At 45.7% G+C, this 21913-nt stretch overlaps 1 protein-coding gene across 1 annotated transcript in view; it reads left to right on the forward strand.

Annotated features, from left to right (window-relative positions):
- The window catches only part of LOC136750900 (uncharacterized), a 121116-nt gene that overhangs the window by 42407 nt on the left and 56796 nt on the right, over positions 1-21913 (forward strand). Inside the window, exons 7-8 of the mRNA XM_066706055.1 lie at positions 12016-12105; positions 15900-15938. Of these exons, the coding sequence (XP_066562152.1) occupies positions 12016-12105; positions 15900-15938 (129 nt within the window). The remainder of the gene's footprint in view (positions 1-12015; positions 12106-15899; positions 15939-21913) is intronic.

Raw genomic sequence — 21913 nt, forward strand, 5'->3', positions numbered from 1 at the left:
TCGAGCTCCTGACTCCTGCGATGGGCTGATCGTTCCAGAGCCAAGCTCATGATAATTAGCACCATCTGTAATTCCAGCGCTGGGTGTGATGCCACCGTGTTGAAAGGGCCCTGGCAGGGCTGAGCTCTCCTGTACCGGTGGGATCAGGGTCTGGGCGGCAGCTTTTCCTCCACTGTGCCTTTAAACACCTGAAGATTATAAATTATTTTAATTAAAACCTCTTTAAAAATGAATAAAGGACTACAAGTAGCATTTAAGAAGTGCTGGCAGCTTTGTAGTAATTTTTTATGCTGCCAAATGGTGATAAATTGTTTCACCGCTGTGTTTTTTTTTTTGCCTTTGCCCCATGCACCATTTAGGTTTCACATGGGAATTTGAATGAGCTCGGTTTGTTTAAAAAAAAAAAAAAAAAAAAAACATAAAAGCCTGTATGTTCACTGCTAGCGCTGGGCTCATTTATATTCAGCTTTGCTAGCTAGCACCTGGATGGTAAGGGTATAGTTTTCTTTTGAAATGGTTAAACTCATTTGGCTTCTAAAGATGGGAACTAGCAGTAAAATAAATCATTTTCTCAACCCTTTAACCCCTAACCACTGCGGTCGTTATTGTCTGTCCAGTACCCTGAAACGCCGCTATAAAGTCATCAATCTGCAGGGCCAAGTGTGGTATATACTCTGTTACTAACACAGATGCACATTAATGAGCTTTAATTTACACGGCATTTAACGAGAGCGTGGTAGTTTGGTAAAGCAGGGCCTTACACTGCAGATACAGAGACGAACCTGTCTGAGGGTTAAGGAATGGCCCCCAAACCACTGAAGCAGTTTGTCTGGCAGCAGCTTGAAAACCACAGGGCTGTGCGGTTCATTCGTTTTCTTCTCACCATGAGGGTGTGTTTATCTCTCAGGGTATATCAGGGTATGTGTAGAAGACTGTACAGCACACGTGAATCAGCATGCTCTCTCTCTCTCTCATATGTACATGCAGACACACACACATAGAGAGAGAGACACACACAAGCCCACCTTAACTCGACAACGTGTTCTACAGCGTTCCATGTGGAGTTCCATTGTCACTACGTTGTGGTTTGAAAGACTGAGCCCTGAGTGGGTCAAAGGTGTTACAGGCCAAAAAGACTTGGCTTGGTGCGGGAGACGAGCAGGGTGGTGTCGGGCTGTGCAGGGCCCTACTCTGTGGGATCACACAGGAGGGTGCAGGCTGACTCAGTCACACCGAGTCGATCGCTGCTTTCTTTAAATCAGACACCTCTCTAATTCCGTTGAGCAGACTTTGTCAACTGGCACGGTTTCCTTTCTGAAGATGATGTCTTCTGTTTTCTCAGTTCTTCGGGTTTCGGTGACACACTAGGCAGCACCGGTTCTGCAGTATTTAAAGGTGGTAAAGCGCTAACCCAAGAACAACAGAAGCAACAATATCACAAGGCTGCCTTTAACCACAGCAGATAGGGTGCACGCTTATGCTGCCAATCGTACGGTGCACTACTGCAGTTTTGTGCACTGTGGCGATGTGGTCGTTTCTGTGTGATTAAGAGTGGCAGAAATGCAGTGCATAAGTGATTATAAAGCTGACTCCTTAAGAAGCATTTAAGAGGAGCTTAACACGATTGTCCCCTATATTAACACACTGGGATGGAAAAAATATGCAGGGCCCGGGCGTGATAGCAGAGACTGTTCTTTTCAGCGCTGTGAAAGTCTCCGCGGCGGCGATGAATTCAGCTGGCTCGCAGCTCCACTGCTCACAGACTGTCCTCCCTGGCAGCCGTGCCGTAAATGATCACCAGTGCCTTCAGCAGCGAGCTTGAGCAGAACGGCAGCTTGAGCTCATCCGTCTGCAGTCGATTGTTTGTATTGGGCTTGTGACAGCTTTAAAAATCAGCACGCAGCAGCAGCTCCTGAATTAACAACTCCTCTGCGTGCATCTGTTACCAGGGGCAATTTCACAGGAAAAAAGGAAAAGAAAGAGGCCACAGCTAAACAGATAGCAGTTATAAAAGTGTCCTGAAGACGGGTCTGTGTAACCCCGTGTTTATGTGTCGAGGCTCGATGTCTGTGCCGTGTGCTGGATCTACATGCGGCTGCAATCTCCATACAAGGACCCAGGTTGCTTTGGGTCATGTTTTGTACAGACCGTACCCCTCACACAGCGCACGAAAACAGGAAATGCTTACGCTCTGTAGCCTCGCCTGTATAAACCACAAGATGTGGGTTTCTTCCTTTTTTTCTTTTTTTTCCTCATGTTATTGTTTTTGGTCATCTGGGGACATTCTCCCTCCCCTTCCCCTGTTGCTATGGTTTAAGGTTGTTATGTGTGCTAAACAAGATGATATAGCTCACTGTTCTAATGCCCGCTCCTATGTAAAGATTGTGCAGCTGGGAAGCTACGAAACAAAGGAATCAAAGGCGCCTGTGCCCTGTTTTGCCATTTTCAACTTTTGATATTTTAAAAGACTGTTGTGTGAGGTTTAGACGCAGAACAAACAGCCTTAACCCGAGATCTCCTCCTAAATAAGAGCCGGCCGGCCTCCGGTGAATGGGAGCAGGATTATTCTGCGGGAGTGTCTGAAGAGAATAAAAGGGCCCCGAGACTCGTGCTGAAACAGGATGCTGAGAGATAGAAAACAGTGAAAGAAGTGAAGCCTAGAAATATTTAGTTACCATGCGTATAAAAGGACTCGGAGTATGAAGTAGGTTGATCTACTTCCGATCAATGCTCCCTTTGAAGCGAAGTATTGATTTGAAATAAAACAGACAGCATAATGGTTATCTAACTCAGAAGTCCCGTCTCTATTGATAGACTGTGTGTGAGAGCTATGGAAACAGAAGTCTTGTTTTTTTTCCCCGGCTTTTGTTTTTATTATTAAACCTGTAATTGCTTGGGGTGGGGCACATTTTAAATAAATTCTGCGTAAGAGCAAAACGCTAATGGGAAATGCTGTTTAATTTGTCTCCGCGTTTATCTGGGCACAAAATGTGTCAGCCCCTATTTGCTCATGTAGGCAGAACCACTTTTGTTCTGGGAGGCCAGCTGTTGTGTCTGCGCTCGCAAAGCAGGCCGGCCCCCTCCGCTCTCCTCTATAACTAAGGAAGCTGCCAGAGCTTCAAGGTGTGATTTGATGCTTTCCTTCTTCTGGCAATAAGCCAGCCCGTGTCTGCGCCCAGCGTTGCTGCTTTAACACTGACCTAGTGGGAACTGTGCTTAGTGTTTATACTGCCTTTGCTAACTACACATGCATTTGCCAGTAAAGACGTTCAAATCCCCTCCAATTAAGGGGTTCGGCTCTGTGTGGCTGCCCTTTGGGCTCCTCGCTCTGCGGGAGTATCGTGCCTCCTGCGTGGCTCAGATACTTCCAGCCGCTCTGAGAGACCTCCAGCAGGGAGGCTGCAGTTGGTGTCTGGGTAGGCAGGGGGGGCTACTGTAGCGTAGCATTTTGCATAGCTGAATAAAATAAGAATGTCGGCTTTTGTTGTGTGCCACACGTTGTCTAAGACCGGATCGTGTGTTTTGTATATCGGTGCACTTTTGCCTGTGCGTCATGTGTCACTTTGTGTTGTTTGTTTGTTTTCAACACAGCCTATAACAAAACCACCAATTGTTTTTCATTTGATTGAATTCTGTGTGCATTGTACAGTTACATTCAGATAATTTCAATGTTTACAAGGTAGCGAGGTGTTTTTGTTGCTTTCGCTGAGCTTGTCGTACTGCCTCATAAAACCATTCACAGTAACAATCCCCCCCACCCCTCAAAAAAAATCTTTCCTTCTGATGAATGATAAAAATGGCACCATCTGTTTTAATGAATAACGAGACGGAGGAAGATGAAATTACACCTGCCTGCAAAGCCCCCTTCATCTAGCGCCTCGAGCTCGCCGCAGATTAATGATGATGTGCGTTCGTTCCAGTGCCTTTTTACAAGGGAGCATTGTGCAGTATCAGAAACAGGTGACACGCTGGAGAATTGGGAAACATGAGAGTGCAAATGCTAATGGGTTTTACTGCCACACCGTACAGGCGCACATGCACACGCACACACACACACACACACACACACACACACTTTGGGAAATTGCTGAAAATGTGGGAATGGGTATAGTCAGCTGTGGGTAAATCCATGCTAAAAATGTCACAATTCACCTCCCCCTTCCTTTTTGTGTTTGTAGAGGGGGACACTGTGTGCGTCTCGCTGCAGTACACAAAGGGTTGGTTATCTCTGATTATGCCCCACCACCCCGGGCCCCCTTTCCTGCAGAGATGGAAAATTTGACATTTTCCCCAGAAGTTCAGTCTTAACTTCACATGTCACTGGTGTTGTCTGTGCACGGATCAGTAGCCACACAACGAGGAGAGTAAAGTGGGGGGAAACAGGAAATGAGAGCTCCTCTGCGCCACCATGTGTTCTCGGAGGCGAGGCTTTCTGCACGAGTGACAGTGCAGCGGAAGTTCTGCGTGTTTGTTAGGCAGTGTTTATTTTCAAATGCTCGAGGCCAGTTAGCACTGTTTCAACCACAAACCACGCAGGCCACATCTCTGACACGGTAGTTTCCTTATCAGACGACGATATGTGTCATTGGTACACGCTGCAGCCATTGTCTCGGAGGCTGTTGTGCCTTCAGGGCCATGCCTGTGGATGTGATGCAGCGCCCGGGTCTGCCCATCCTGTTAGCTTTCCCAGTGAGCAGGCCGCCATGGAGAATTCGCAGATAAGCGAAGAGACTTGGCACGTCATGTTCTCTGGTGTATTCTGTGTTGGGATAGATTCACACATGCGTCTAGGGGAGAGTTCTGTGGGAACTGGCTGACTATAGTCTGCATACTGTTTTATTATACATTTTTATTGCATTTTAGTGATGGGGAAGAGGTGTATTGCCACACCAGCTTGAATTTTTAATGAAAGGGAGAGTTACAGCGTTCTTTGTAAAATGTTAATGTATAACCGTTGTTTGTGGGGCTTCCGGACTCTTTAAGTTGCAGCCAATAAGAGGACTGTGGAGTTCTGGCGCTCAAGCTTGAGTTAACGATGCAGTTATCGAGTGGTGAAGGTGCTGATTTACGGTTCCAGCTCAGAGTTGCTTTGTTTTCTCCTTTGCTGCTGTTGACTCTCCCAGTTTGTTCACAATCCACGGCTGCCCATATATTATTGTACATGTGCTCCGACACAATATGCCCGGCGCAGATGGCAGTATTACCGCATCTCCGCTGTGACTTTGGTTTAAAAAAAATGGTATAAAAAAGCCCAACAGAGATACCATCTCAGGAGTTGTTCAGATTTCCCGCAGCAATAGCTCTGCTGAATGACGTGCGAATTGATCATCTTTGGAGAGCTGCAGATGGTAGTTATCTAATCAATACTGAACTTCATTCAAAGAGAGTTATTGATACGTGGTGCTTATAGCAATGCAGGGTGTGTGCACGTGCACACGCAGGCACACACACACACACACACACACACCCCAACTGTTTCCCATGATAAACATGCACGTACTGAAAGACACTAGAACATAATGTGTCAATATTTGTGTACACATTATTATATCTGAGTATATCTGAGGTCTTACAGTAGCAGACAGTTTGAGTTTCACAGAGACAGCTCAGTTGATCAGCAGTGACCCAGGAAATATAGATAAGCCCTGTATGAAAAAACAGGAGTGAAAGCGAGCCCAGAGGAAGACCCAGATCACCGCACTCCTTCCTGCGCCGGGAACACAAGGTCTTGTGAGATCGGTATCTCTTCCCCACAAACGTAATCTGAGGCCATCTGTGTTCATTCAAACTGTGCCCCACCAGAGCAGGTACTGCTCTGGCCTGCCTGCCCGGCGCTGCCGTCTCCGAAGAGATGAAGGGTTTAATGGGCCTTGTCCCCCATTGATGGAGATTTAAGATAAGCAGTATACGAAGTTTTACTCAGATAATTACTGTTGACAAATCCTCTAAGACCTCAGGTTATTTTTCTGCAGGCACTCTTGTGCAACCTGATATTCACACACAAATAATTTATGCTGCAGGTTGAAAAAAAAAAAAAATGTGATGGGGTTATTTTATACAGTACAAAATTATTGCCAAAAAAAGGAAATTTTAAATATCAGTAGTTTGTTATTTGTGGATTATATATGCAGTGCAAGGAACTAGACGTCGGCTGCTGAATGGATGGATTTAAAATAAGTTTTGGTTATATCTAGTGTTTGGGTTACAAATGTGGGGATTCAGTCGTTGACGGAGAAGAATACTGTTGGCATATGGAAATGGTTTGATGTTAATTAAAAGGCTTATTTCAGGTAATGATTTCACATGCATTTAACAGAAGAAGAAGATGCCGAGCTTAAGACTGCGAATGCTGATTCCTGCCACTGAGGGCATCCGAAACCCCAGGAGCCCGTAGCTATGTTCTTTTGCAGAACTGAAAACAGATGGGATTACCCCGGTGCCTGAGAATAGGGTCTTAAACCTCCGTCGCAAAGACAAAAATAAAATGCACATCTCTTCCCAAACTGTGTGCGTTCGTACTGTTCGTACACAGCACTGTTTCATTGCTCTCGCCGCACTATCATCCTTTATTAAAAAAAATGTACGACCTATTTACATGTCTGTTTCGCTGCATTGCAGGAGTGTAATATGTCTTGGATTTCCCCCAGCAGTCTGGTAATACAGCCTTTGACATCTGTCTTGCCTCGGCCCCGCGCTGGCTCACTGGAGTGCGGCGTCCCCGGGGCCGCCTGCAGGCTGCGAGCGTGGCGTTCCCAGGCAGCGCCAAGCCGCGCGGCGGTGCGCGAGGCATCAGCCCTGCATACGGCAGCGGCTCATTAATCCGCTGATCCGCTCCGGACCCCGTCATCTCCTCTGAGGAGCGCGGGCCGCATTGATTTCCTGACAACCTTCAGTTTTCACATAGCACTTAGAGTGTGGCAGCTCTGGCAGCTGCTAATTTCTGTATTTACAAGGCCAGGCAGAATAACACGGGGGGCGGCGCGCAGGCAGGGAGTTAGAGAGCGGCCGTTTCTCTCGCGGCAGCTCCTGCAGGGGTTTAAAAGGGTGTGCAGTCACCAGGATGGTTTTAATAAGGGCACCAAATCCGCAGATAAACGGATTCTGCCCGTAGAGGTGCGACAAACGAGAAGAGAATCGTTCCTGCATTCATCTGTCTTTGTCAGTCTGCACAGTGACTCCTGTCGATGACCTTGCAGACTCTGTTTGGGATCTGAACATTATATCACACGTCTTCCTTTACTGGTCGCTCGGCCACTGCGTTCCCAACCCTGCGTGTCATTGTTCTGATGAAGGGTCGGCCTTCAAAGTAATTTGAGCCAACGCAGGTGAACGTACACCGATCCTTTTGACAGACGTGCCCCGAACCGAAACAGGCCGAAAAGAGGTGATTCGCTCGGCCACGATGCCTTCAACGGCAGTTAGTGATGCTGTTTCTGATTCTATTTATAATGCTTGACAGGGAAAATGACATTCTGGCACTTAATTACTATGGGAGCCCCAGACCTATGAGATTTCATTGTACTAAAGGGAGACAGAAAGGGAAATGCGTGCATTTGTTATTTTTAGCAGTAGCCAGTAGCGCCGTTAATGCCAGTAGCCTGTATTCGGCTCTCTCCATCATTTCTTACACCGCAGCACTATTAATGAAAGGGGTGACATCCAGTGAGTAATAATGTAAATAATGCCCTCACAGGCGAACAAGTGCGTGTGTCTGTGTGTGTGTGTGTGTGTGTGTCTGTGTCTGTGCATCTGTGTTTGTCTGTGTGTGCGTGCATGTGTGTGTGTGTGTCTGTGTCTATGCCTCTGTGTTTGTTTGTGTGAGTGTGCATGTCTGTGTGCGTGCATGTGTCTGTGTGTGTGTGTATGCCCACACTAGGGGTAGCAACAGTCTTTCTAAATTGAATGAGAAGACAATAGAATTTTTTCATTTTAGATTATGAGAAATGCTAACTAATTATTGTTTTACTGCCTCATGCCAATTAAGTGGTGGGTGATGAGGAGAGTGTGACTGCTGTTATTTTTAACAGATTATTTTGGCTGGATAAAAGATCGGGGCAAAATGCTCACCTGTTTCGAACAGATTTACAAATGCCTTTTTGCTTTAAATCTGGAATAGTTACGTTGTTCGGTAGTGAAAACCATAATTAAAATGTTTTTTCTACCAAATAAACAGTTTAATTTAAGTAGAAATAGAGGTTAAACAAGCAGAGAAATAAGGTTATGTAAAACACTTTGGGTGAAATGCCAAACCATAGTGTGTGAGGCCTGTCTAGTCTGAAGTGGATGCTCTTTGGTCCTGCTTATTAAACTTGCAGGGCTAAATTACATGAAATTCAGTGCTGTTATACCTCATGATAAATGTTTTACCAAACCAGTTCAAGGCCAATTAAAGGCATTTTTCATGAATCTGGTTAATATGATGTTGAATGCAATCACGACAAGAAAGCAACAATATTTTTGTACAGGTTTTATACACAATACAACATGTGAATCTATTGTTTGAATAATATTGTGATTAGGACCACTTTATTAAATCACAGTTACTTTCATTTAGCCTCACATACCTGTATATATAAGTACTGATTATAGTTGTATTGATTAACAGATATAAATATATATATTTTTAAAGCCTCACACACAGATTCACATAAAATCAGTTGTGATATTCCAGTGAATTAAGGCAGGGAATGAGTCTTTGGACAGTCTTTCCTAGGAAGATGAACTTGTTTAAAAGCTGATTATCTTGTAGTTGCATTAATGGAAATATCAAAGCACACTCCCACATTTACACTCCCATGTTGTTGTTCTTGTTTAGGCGGTGGTGCCGTTGTATATAAAAACCTAATGGCTTGGTTTTTTACAGAGACCTCATCACGATAGTAAGTACAGATTCAGATTGTCTCTTACGAACTGCAGGCCTGCACTGAAACAAGAGCACCAAGAGCGTTTATAAAAACATCAAGGAAACTGACCCGGGAACCTTCGAAGCCCTGGATGTATGGTTAGACGCTGAAAAGGGCAATACGATGTATGCGTTTTGATCCGACAAGTCAGCTGTCATGCTTTCAGCGAGAAGGAAGATGAGGTGTCGAAGGGCTGAGAGCGGCTGTGAAGCAAGTTCTGTGAGGCCTGTCTTCGCCCTGCCTGCACCGCGCACTGTGCCGGTGGGATGCATCTCTCTCTCTCTCTGCCGCAGCTGCACCTGGGCCGGCCGCGGGGTGTGGGCGGCCTGTGGAGCGAGCGCCGGCCCTGGGCTGCTGCTCACTCTGACTGGAGCTCTGCCAAGCCTGCTCCACAGGGGCCCCTGTAACACGGCACTCCCCTCCGCCGTGCCGTTCCAGACAGACAAACCCTGCCGCCGCCGCGCCGTATTTATTTATTTGTTTCCAACCTTGACAGGGGCATGTCAGGCTTTTCTCGCACAGCAGAGCAGTGGAGGGATCATTAGGAGATCACTCTTTCTCCACATGGCTGCAGGGGCAGTCACTTCCCATCAGCCAACTGTTCGCTTTTATAAATAGAGCGCGCTCGAGCATCGCGGGAAACGTGCCGGGTGAAGATGCATGCGAGGCTGTAAACCCTTCGTCACACAACGCTCCGGCCATTGTTAAGGGAGGCCTGAGCAAACCCCGGTGACAAACGCTTCACGATTCCTCTTCATTAGCCAGCAGCACACAAGAAAGGAAAAAAAAAGAACATGCTGAGTGACAGACCATTTTAGAAGTACTGCATAAAAATGCTGGATTGTGGTCAGCTCACGCCCGGCGTAGACGACTGCGGTCAACTGTTTATGTTTAAACTGACTGTTTATTCGTCAGTGAGATGTTTATTTCAAAAGAAGTGACAACAGCCTGGCTTCGTACAAGTCACGAAGTAAGCAAAGCAAGGGAAGAATTGTCAGAATTCCTCCGTTCTAAATCAATGCCTACTCCAGCTCGAGAGTGCTCCTAAACTATTATTCACAAGTCTGCACGGTGCGCATTTATATGGTAATGTAATCCACTACAATGAAACAATCCTCCGTCAAGGATTTTAAACGTAAACTTAAATTAAGGAATGTGCACTTTTTGTGATCTCCGAGACCTTCTGGAGTTCCTGTCAGAATTCTGAGGTGGAACTTAAGAACATGTAGGAAATTGTACATAAAGTAAGTGTGGGTGGCATAAGCTGCGAGTTCTTGCGCACAAAGCAGAAAGATCACAGTTTATCACGACACCGGGAGCCAGATTTCACTCCGGGACCTGGTTGTCGCAGAGTTACTCGCAGGCAGATAATGGGTGATTAAAAAGGATGTAGGTTAGGGCGGCAAAGCAAGCCATGGTATTATGGTTCAGCTGCCAACACTGTGTACTCTTTACTGTCAGATGGCATCAGGCAAGCACAACATGACTGGGTAATACAGCAGGGTTCCCCTTCTACCCATTTATGATAACTACTATTTGCTATTTGCTTTCCAAAGCGCCTTGGTGCCACACACCAAATGTCTCACTTGAAGTACCTTCACCATCGCAGATTTATGACCTACCACCCCCCCACACACACACACACAGAGCTGCGTTAATGACTTAACAAACGGAACAAAACGCACGCGGTGGCTGGGAAACAAAACCAGGAAGTGGTGGTTGCGAAGACTTGTGGTTATTTTCACTGTGTGTCCAGGTAATGTTTGTGACCTTTGCACACTAGTCGCCTTGACGTCTTTGGCGTCATCTTTGGTGTCAATATTATGGCCTGTTGTATCCTCACTGTAAGTGCTTTAGTTTTAGGTTTCAAAACATTTAAAAGAGGTTTAGAAGTTCAAATTAATGTCTGTGTGTTCATCAAAATAGGTTTAGTTGCTGTCAATTATCATGTACTATAAGTACCCAAAATAAAACTTCAACGTATTTATATTAGTTTTACAAAAGAATGCCAGAATCTGTTGCATCTAGTGATTTCTGCTTACAGGGACAATCTTCATGATGCAGGAAAAATTAAAAGAAAAAACTACGCAGGGTAATTTTAAATTGCTGATTTTCTTCCATTTGTTTATTACTCGCAGAATAACAATTGAAAAAATTATTCAAGTATCACTGAATGGCATGAAATAAGCACACATTTGTTTCTTTGTATTATTATTGTTTGTAAAATCGTAAGCTTAATAATTCGACCAGCCCGTGCGGGTCAGACACGGGAGGCCCGGCCAGGGAGAGGAAAGCAACGCATTTTTGTTACCTGGGCCGTGCCGTGTGTGAGGCAGCCAGCGCTCGCTCACTCCAGGCAGAGCCGTGTCAGGAAGAATGTGAGATGCTTTCTTGCCTTCAGGGTTGAAAATAATTTCTCCTGGGATGTCTCGGCTCATGCTCTAATGCCTTCAAAAGTGCAAGGGAAGATCTGTGCAGCATGAAAGACAAGACTGTAGCAGCACACGTCTCTCTCGCGCTCTCGCTTGCTCTCTCTCTCTCTCTCTCTCTCTCTCTCTCTCTCTCGGTCTGAGTAATGATGGGGTGTTATGTGGACCTTTGTTTGGGGCACTCAGTCCGAATACAGCACTTTAGGATCGAATCTTTCCCTCTCCTTTCTTGTGAAAAAAGAGTGCCGGGCCTTTCGGGATAAATTGTCGCTTCCGTTTTGGCGGCTTATCTAAACGAACAGTGCCAGCATCCTTTGTGTGCATTTATGGGCACGGCTCATTGTGTTATGCTTACATACATTTTGTTTTTCAGTAATAACACAGACAATAATTCATCGGTGTATCACAAAGGTGTGTCCTGAGTCTGTGTTGTCGTGTTTAATTTAGTGTTGGAAAGATGGGCAGGAAATCAGCCTGACAGTCCGAGAGAACTAAGAAGCCATTTCAGGCCAAGTCATCCTAGTGCTGAGGTGACGGAGGAGCTCCAGCCGAGCTCAGCTGTCCACCCCGGCTCTCTCTGTGCAGCTTCTTTCATATTGTCTCCTGAAATTACTCCTTGCTAATCCACCAGTGTTCGTGTCCTGCTGATTATTTCTCTTTTTCTTTTCCTGTCTTCCTTCCAGGCAGTACCACCTTGCAGCATGGGGGGTGCCCTTGTTAATGTCCTGCCTCCCCCTGTTTGGAGGTTACTATGGCCCAGCTGGAGCTTGGTGGTAAGTATCTAATCATGGAGTTTAATATAATGCTAGTTCCTCTGGCTGCGATAATTTGCCGGACTCGATAAAGGGGTCTCCTGGCACCAGTAAACAGGCTGATCCGAGGGCCAAAGCTGCTTTCCCAAGATGAGAGGACCGATTACTCGCAGAGCACGTCTCAGCCCGCCGGCCCTCATCCGCCGATGCACGTTCGACACATGTGTGGGCATTATGTTTACCTGCCTTTCTGTCTTTGAGTAGGAGCTTTTAAGAAAACAGCAACAATCCTGAAGGAAATAAATAAATGCAGCAACGTGGTCCACAGTCTTTCCTCTGTGTCAGATTACACCAGGAATGGTTTGCGTGTTCAGAACTGGAATTCATACGCGTTAAATCTGGATCCCTTCCGTTTTCCACACAGTGCGCAGAACAATAGGGTGAAGCTCTAAAAACAACGGCTGAAATTGGAGAAATACCAGCAAGAGGAGGCTGTGGCGAAGTAGATGTGGCACGTAGCTCCCAGTGCTCTTCCCTCCATCTCAAGCACAATCACAAACATGGTTTTCTTTGTGTGCCCCGTTTCAGCACTGCTTGGTATCAATCAATCAATCAGTTTTTATTTAGTACAGTGCCCTTCGCAGCCACAGAGCGCTCTACAGATTGAATATGAATGAACAAACAATAAATGTATCGTACCTGAGATTTGGTCTTCGGTTATTACTGTGATCAAACTGAAATTCGTCCTGTAAGACGCACTCTGCGTAAGTGCCTTACTCATCCTGACCGATGACTACGCTGGTTAAACATGGGATTGAAATGTAAATTGATTTGATACATTTTTAATGTAAAGGCAGAATGTAACCCTAGTGTTTTTTAAATATTTGTTACTTTTTCTTTATGCCTTCTTTTACATGACATTTACTACGGACTATTGCCTGCGCTTCTGGACCCGGTGAAGATGATGTAAAACCTTGACGTACTTGACCCCACTGGCCTCTTTCCACCCAAACAACAATCAGACTTGAGGAATTCTGCCTGTAGCCATGAACAGAGCACAAGGCCGAGAGAGAGAGAAATAATTAACCCTTTCCGTTTGAGTAAGAGAGGCCAGAGCGACTGCAGGAATCACGCATGGTCATGTGGTGTGCTATAATGTGAAGGATAATGCTGATGTGAATAAGAAAATGCAATTTGCTGAATACACTGCGGTGCCCTGGTACAGCCCCGGCTGTGCTATTTCCCAGGGTAGATCAGATGCCAATTTATTTATCCCCACCCCTCCCCGTGTTTCCCATGCCATCCCGGGACGCCCTGTGAAATATAGGCAATCAACACAAGCTGTCCCTTTCCTCAGGACCTCAAGGCCTTCCCCTGACAAATGACGGGCAGCACATGAACAGCTCTGTAGTATTTGATGCCCTGAACTAAATCTATCCTGCAGCTGGGGAAAAACACGCCGCCTCTGTCCCAGTCACATTGCGTTGAAATTATGGCATCTCTGAGGTGCCTCCTGGTACATCGGTGCGAGCGGTGGCATCATGTGCCGTGCACAGCGTGCCACGTGTCCCAGCAGCTGAACCCTGAGCTCCGGGAGTAGGGTTCAGCGAGCGAATAAACCTCTGCGAGCTCCTGCAGGGAGAGCTGTGCTGGTCCCAGATATTCCTATGCTTGATGGTTTTACTTAACCTTTGTTTAACCTGCAAGCCACTGGAGATTAAAATCTTCTCTGTGAGAGATACCTGCGAGGTTAGAGCCAGTCCGTCAGCTGCAGCTCACCTGACCGTGCTCAGGCGCCCTCTGCTCAGAGCAGCCCGCTTGTCTGAGTCTCAGTATTACAACTTCAACTACTGACTTCTGTCGTTAGCTGACAATTAGTTTCCAGCGAGGGAGAAAGTGGGCTTATAATAACCCTCCTTGTTGATATGTGGTCTTCAGGGACATAGGACACTCTTCTGGGTGTAGAAACTGCAAGATAAATGTTGTGTGGAATGATTTTAGCATCAGAGAGAGAGAAGCGGACAGGCAGGTGGAAGCGCAGACGGATATAGAGTTTTTTGGATAGGTGAACAGAAACGTGATTCAGAAATTGCATGTTCCTAAGGTCCAGGAGAGGCATTTGGTGCAGTGACAGGATGCGATGATTGACGTTGCTGAAAACAGGATTATCTTGGTTGTCTGTTCCTACATATTTTTTTAGGTCACGTATACCACAATATAGACCTCCTTTACAACCGATGTAAGTGCAGCTGTGGGAGGGAATATTTCTTTTAATTCAATCAAATCAAAGTGTTTCCGTGGAATAACCTTCTGTGCACCATTACTTCATGGCCCCTTACAGTAAGTTTTTGATAGCCTTAAAGATTTATGGTAATATTTCTGAGGGGGTATGCAGCATGGGGGAAAGGATTGTAAATCTCCAGTTAGATTCTAGCAACAAGCGATGAGAAAATAAAAAAAATGTTTTCCTCGAATTTAATTTGAAATCGGCATTGTTTTAATGACATGTCTGCTGCAAGAATAGTGTACCTGACAGCTGTTCTTCTTCGTGCATTTTGTCGGTATAGGTTTTGAGAATTCAGTGTGTACACAAAAACATTTCTCTGGGTTCCTAGTGAAGCATGTTTCAGACACAGCAACATGAAACAAACATGGAAGCCTTAGTGAAAGTTGTCCAGGCTCAAATCTGAATGCAGTCTTTCGCTTTCATGTCCCACAGTGCTTTTTGGTTGATGTCGCTGTACACAGTTTGAAGTTCTGCCGTGGAGAGGCCTTGGACTGTATCTCGGGCAGTGCACAGCACTGCGGCAAATTCCATTTTCCCCTCAATTTCAAGTTCAGCTGAATTGGGAATTACTGACAAATTAAAAATGCTGAAGCAAAACTGATGCTCAACAGGGAGGAATAGACTAGCCTGCCAGATTCCCACAACCCTGTGTTTCACTGTGGTGTGCAAGAATAGAGTCACCATCTCAGAACCACACAGGGCCTTCTGGAATAGTATCTAAATATATTGGTGTGTGTGTGACTATATATATCAAGAGAGGGAGGGAGGGAGGGGGAGGGAGAGTGGGGTTTTATCTCTCTCTCTCTCTCATATATATATATATATATATATATATATATATATATATATATATATATATATATATATATAACTTGTGTAGTTTAGCTTCCTCGGCTGAGCTCCAGCAATACTCTGGTGTGGCACTGAGCTGATTGTACGAAGGAAACAAAAGCCTAGCCCAGGGATTTCCCCTGAGCCCCTTCGATAGTCCTTGTGCGCCTGCACTGATCCCCTCCTGACTCGCTGACCTGATTTCTTTGTCAGTGTGCAGAGGCCACCCGTTCTCCTTCAACAAGCCCCGTCTGCCTCAAGTCCCTGGTTTCAAATGGAATAATAGCCAACAGAAATATAGTAAAAGTAATTCTCATAATTGGAATTGAATATTCAGAGCAGGGCCTCCAGGCGGCATGCTTGATTTGTCTTGCCGTTTACCCTGAGGGAGAAGGTGGCAACAGGGCAACATTTTAAAGTGTTTCTGGACTGCATCTGAGGAACCCTCCTTTTTCTTGATACTTCACTGCGATTAAACACTCTGTGTGCCAAGCCCTAGTAATGTGTTTTCAGAGATACGGTTGGAAACCTTCATCCTCGCAGCACCGCCTGCTCACGTGCCTCTCCTCCGAGAGAGAGCACAACGCCACGGAGCTCAGTCTCCTCCATGACAAGAGGGCCATCGCCACGGTGTATTAATAGCTTCAGCTGTGCCCTAATTCCCAGTATAGTAAAATAATTCTCCTTTCTTTTCCAGCTGGATTACAGACGATCACGTAGCCTGGAGATTTGGCATGTAAGTACACTTCAACCCTGGGATCAAAGCGCATAAGCCCGCCTCAGGGAGCGGGGCTCAGTCCTCGAGGATGGTGGCGTGTCTTGAGAAAGGGCAAACGGCTGGGCTCTGCGTAATCTGTACGAGCAAATACCTTCGGTTGAGAGCAGCGTCGGAGAGCAACGCTGCAGACCGTGATAGGCTGTAACTGTGCATAATGCATTCCCCCTGTGTGTCCTTTGAGGTAATGGGAAAGAGGCCCCCGCGCTGGCAGGGGAGAGCAGACCAGGGTCCTTTGCGCTGGAGCGGTGCTGGGCTGAGCCTTGTGGTGGCTCAGCTGTTTGTACTCGGATGTCTGTGCTGATAATTAAAAACAATTCAAACAAACAAAGAAAACATTTAAACCTGTGGAATGAGGCATCAGACACATTTATCTGTACAACAGGATGATTCACAATGCACCCAAACATCAGAGAAGGGTAGAAAGGGCTTAGGTTTTCTTGGTGGATTGTTCAGTGTTTTTGGTGTTGAAAGCTCCTGTAATTTGGGTAAATGTGGGACATCTGGTTCTAGTTGCAGTGCAGTTGCACATTTACGGCGGCTGGGTCTGGACTTTTTCTATCAGTACTGATTTCATCACTTCTTTCTGTGGTAATTATCCCTTTTCCAGGACGACTCCGGAGATTTGTTTTAAAGAAAGTGCCCTGTCAATACAGCCATTGCCCTTAGAAGAGAGACCCAAAGATTTGGCCATCTGGGAACATTACAAAGCTCCTCATGGCATGAGTTAGTAGATGAACTATTGGGGATTTTCTTTTGATGTTCTTTTGAGCTTTTTCCCTTTTATTCACAAATCTTCTCCTCTAATACTTCACATTTCTAGTGAATGTTTTTTCCTTTCTTTCTTCAGAACAATTTAAGGAGGTCACAGCAATTGGGGTATTTGTCCAGGTCACCTACACTTGCCCAGAGTCTGCTCAGAGCTGCAATGGCTACCTGTACATCACAGCTCTTGGAAGACATGGTTTGGACTATACCAGGGCACGTTGTCATTCATACTGTGTGCCCCGCCATGGGCCAGGCGTTTCCCTGCACAACCGCTCAGTAGGTGACACTCTGATTGCACTGAGCTGTCAGAGATTAAACTGTGGAGACAATGGGCTGCCTGTTTATATTACCTTCACGAAGAAGAGCAGAATCTCACTGACATCCCAACACCTGCTCCTCAGACGCTTCTTGTGCAGATCAAGGAACGTGAAGGATGAGTAAAGTGTGGCAAAATCGTAACGGTACAATTCATGCGACAGGAAAAACAGGTGATCACAGCTTCTTTCTTTACTACAAATTCATAATTTCTATAGAGACGTATGGAGGAAGAAGGTGGATAATCTCACATATGCTGTTTATATTAAAACCAAGTCTGGTGCGTAGTTTATATTATACTTGGTGTTTAACCTCTTTAAAACACCCTACGTCCAAGACCTTGGCCAGTAGTCTAAAATGATTTGTCTTTAGCAAATCCCTAGTCCCAGGCTGGGACTCTTTCAATGGAAACTAAAATGCTTTTCATGGCCTTGAAAGTGGTGGTGGTGTTGTTGTTGTTGGTGTTGCTGTTTTGTTTCCGTGTGCGATTCCCATTATTTTATGCCCCATGTACTGTTTAGTGCAGCTGGGAATTCTTGCATAAGAAGCGGACAATGGCGTGTCTGTGACTTGAAAGAAGTGAGATTTGACCTTAATATGTACCAAAAATGCAGCTGCTTGCATAGTCATGCAGCGCTGTGTTCTGCCAACCGCCCTCTCTGTCGGCCTGCTGGAGTCTGGGAAAGACTTGACTTTTCCTTTATGCAAATCTCATACATTGCGTGACTGAGTTATACAATAAAATTAAAAATGGATGAGCAAGACAAGAATTGAAGTTCTGTTTTAACAAGATTTCACTGTTACCCTGTTGTTGAAATATGGTAGAAGATGCCATGTTCGTGAAGCTCGAAGCGGGACTCTGAGAATGTATGGAAGACGAATTCAGATTTTATGTTGGAATACAATGCCAAAATGTAACTGTGGTGCTCTTAAAACACTGCATTTGTACAATAGATTTTGTTATCTGTGAGAAGTCCTCAATTCTTAATAGTTGTACGTTCCTTTCGGAAGTTTTCCTTCTTGATTGCAGAACATTTTGAAACTGCCACTCACTTATTGTCTTTCAGAATTGGATGGACCATTTTACTGTGTTCACGAACATTGTCAGTATTGCCTCGGCTGTGTTGCAGTGCTGCGACGGTCAGAAATCTGAACCAAAGAATGACATGGTTTTTTCAGTTGGACTTCTATGTACTGCATTTGAACTAGGATATGCCTGTTATGTCAGACAGTATTTCATGTCTATAGAAATGGGTGAACCCTGGGATAATGACCCAGAAGCTCACAAACGGCCCTATTGCTTGTGAAACAGTAACCGCCCTCTTCCTAAGGACAAATTTCTACAACGCTTGCATTCAGTTTAATGTAATACATCACTGATAATCCTCCCTAAAAAGCACTTGTCATTTTAAATAATAGCCTTTTTTAGGCCTCCCTCGCCTGTGCGGGACTCCAGGCCAGCGGAAGCAGAGAGAGCTGACAGGCCCAGGTGCCCGTGTGGCTGCGGCTCGGCGCTGCCAAGAGCCGCTGATTTGTGTGTTAACCTGACTGTGGGCGAGCGCGGCGGGGAGGGACGCAGACAGATGAGCGGCTTTTGAACAGATTTCTTTTCCCTGCCAGAGCTGCCTTCCCCACCACATCAAAAGCTCGCGGAATGCATTAGCGCTGGGCTCTGTGCGCGCCTCGTTCCCACAGCCCCTCGCGGGCCCGGTCACACTCGGCTGCCCCCTTGATCAGCCCGCCTAACCCCGTTGCCTGGGTGGGATCGCCGGGGCGGGTTGACACCGCTGCAGTAGGTGTGCGTGCTCCCCCCCCACCCGAGAATGAGAATAAGCCCCCGTGATCTCCATTAAACGAATTGCGTCTGAGCAGCGTTGCGGGGGGAAAAGTTTTCACCCTAACGGCGTGCACATCGGCGCAGCTACCTTTGTCGAGCGACAATAGAGACTAATCCTGTGTTTTATTGCTTTGGAAGCCTCGCAGCTGTGCCCCTGGGTTTGAGCAGATATTAAAATCTGCCTGCCAAGTTGGCATTGTCTTCGTGGGCACCGGCTGAAGCTGCGCGCTCCAGAAGAGTAGGCGGCGTTTTAACCGTTAGTCTGGAGGCTTGGCGCAGATAAGCTGACACGCACATAATGAATCAGTTGTTCCCTCCTATGATAAATGCAGCTTGAATGTTTTTCAAAATGGAAATGGGGGGGGGGGGGGGGTCAAATTCACTATGAAACAGATTTTGATTCCACTGGATGTATTTGCAGTAATAAAAAAAAAAAAAGATTTGCCATTTTTTTGCAATGCGCTCTCAGAAATGAGGTGTTTAGATAGCTCCCTTATTTATTTTTTCCCCCCAGATTTCATAGTAATAAAAGCACTCCTATGCAGAAAAAACACGGCACTGGCTGCCTCTGCCCTGCATGGAAATTGAACATTAAAAGAAGCTTTCAGTATGTATTCTGTCATTCTCTTCATATATATATATATATATCTGGCCAGGATATATTAAACTAAAATCCCTTTCTTGCTTCATTAATTCTCGGAATTCAATACGGAGACCACAATCTATGTGTTTATCAGCTTGTCACCGCAGCCCCGGCCAGACCACAGCGTCTGCGCTCCAGGCTTCGCCACCAGCGGCCGCAGGTCCTGCTTCCCCCCCCCCCCCCCCCTGTCTCCTCCATTTAGTCCACATTTACAAATTATACTGCGATATCATGTTGTGAATCATTACCGTTGAGCGGCCTTTAACGTAAACAGCTGAAGCTTGAGTTTTACCCCACAGCTACAGAAAAAGAAAAGGAAAGACGAGAGAGACGGCATCGATGTGGCCTTTTCTGGTACTTAAAAACAGCCTGAACAAACACACAAACAAACAACGGTGAGGTTTTTTTGACAGCTTGGATGGTTGAATACAGAGACATCACGTTTTTAGTTTTAGTTTTGTTCCTCGCTATGTGATTACCTATTAGAAGCACAATGCCCTTCCCTTTTATTCCTCTGTCATCAGCAGGTGTAGTTCAGCCACATCTTTCTTCTTGGCATGCAAGATGAATCCATTACCATCGGTGTGCCAAATCCCCCCCAGCCTGATCAATGAGCTCCAGCCGACAACACCCCAGTGCTCACGGTTTCTTCTCAAACACCGCTGTCTATAGGAGCAGGGCTTTAACTGTCAGGATATTCTGCCTGGGCTTCGGCGTGAGCTCGGCTGACCTGCGATTTCTTTTCTGTTACATCTAGACGGGCCTCTCTCTGTACACACTCCACACGTCGCAGGCTTCCCTATCCCAACTGTCTTGGGAAGTGATTGTGAGCGTTTGAGCCTGAAAGATTGCCATTCATTTAGCACCGGCGCATTGATCAGTTTATAAACTCCTAATGCTCTGGGTGCTTTGCAGACGTAAATGCATCTTCCTTGTGAAGCGTGACTCAAAGCTCCAGTGCCACTGTTAATAATTTATCCATAGTAAAGCAGAACTTTTCGGGGAGGGGGATGCGCAACAAGGTTTCAGTTTCTTTCCAAGTCCCAGTGTTGTTCTGTTCTGTTGTTGTTGTTTTGCTTTCATAACTAGAGTGATTTTTCAGCTTTGAACATTTGTAATTTAAGAATAATAATTTTGTAGCAGCTTGGAAAAGTGTTTAGTCATTCTCAGCTTTTCGGTTCCATGTGCGGTACACAATTCAGTTTTTTTCAAATCGAATTGTGAGAAATAACAAAAGTTTTAAAGAAGACCATTACATATATATATTTTCAAGATTCTCATTATTTGTAAACAGTATGCAAACATGTCTGCGGTACTGTATTCAGATGCGGAGATGCATTAGCGTAGCATATCCGGCAAATGTCTGACAGCCTCAGCGGAAGGGATTATTAACTCGTCTCAGAGTTTAGATCTCCGGGCCACAGGCTGTCACTGAAAGCAATACACCACTTGTCCCTGGGGTTTTTTGTTTTTACTGACTGACAAAGTCTGATTAATTTGGAAAAATCAGTTGGAATCCACCAACAGCAGTTTACTATCAGAATGACATACTGCGTCAACAGGGAAGAGCTTAGCCTTTTATAAACACCAGGTTGGTCCATCGCGAGATACCCTTCCCTGGCTCCACGGCCTGTTTCCATAGTGCTTCAGGGATGCAGCAGAGTGCTCTCCAGTGGTGGAGAGCTAAGCAAGGGATTAAGGGCTGACGTGATCTGTGAATCTTCATTAAGTCTAATTACATCAATAGAGAGTGAGGATTAGGAGGCAGACAGCGTAAGGGAAACACTTGCGTGTGGCATTAGATTGATACTGAGAGATACAGCTTAGTCGGCCGGCTGCTATGTAGACTGTTGGGAATGAAGTCAGCGCTTTGAAATTTGGAGAATTTGTATTCATCCTGGGGCCTCGACAAAGAATGCTCCGCTGAAAAGAGGACAGGTTCTAATTTTACCCGGTGACGGCACAGGGCTGCGCATACCGTTAAACTGTCAGGGACATCGGTGCTGTAGACGCTTTGTGTATTGTAGGCTTTCACTGTGGTTTGGTTCTGGCCAGACGCACACAGTACACTGGCACTGTCGCCGCGTCTAAACCGTTAGCAGATTTTAAGTGTCATTAAGCAAAGCGGGTATGTGTGGCAGATGATTCCCCGAGGCACGGCTGAGGAAAGAAGAAAAAAAAAAACACGAGTAAAGAGGCCTGAAATTATGCTAAATTTGTTTCATATTGAAGAAATTGCTTCCTCTGTGAAAGACCCTCAGAAGTCTGGTTTCATTCTCTTCAGGCCGTGACGCTTTGGTTTGAACTCCCAGTGAGAAGCATCATTCTTCTCTGTACCTGACGGCCGAAGGGATAATAGGCATTTTAGCCAGT

Source organism: Amia ocellicauda, chromosome 6 (assembly GCF_036373705.1).
Source record: "Amia ocellicauda isolate fAmiCal2 chromosome 6, fAmiCal2.hap1, whole genome shotgun sequence".
Lineage (NCBI taxonomy): Eukaryota > Metazoa > Chordata > Actinopteri > Amiiformes > Amiidae > Amia > Amia ocellicauda.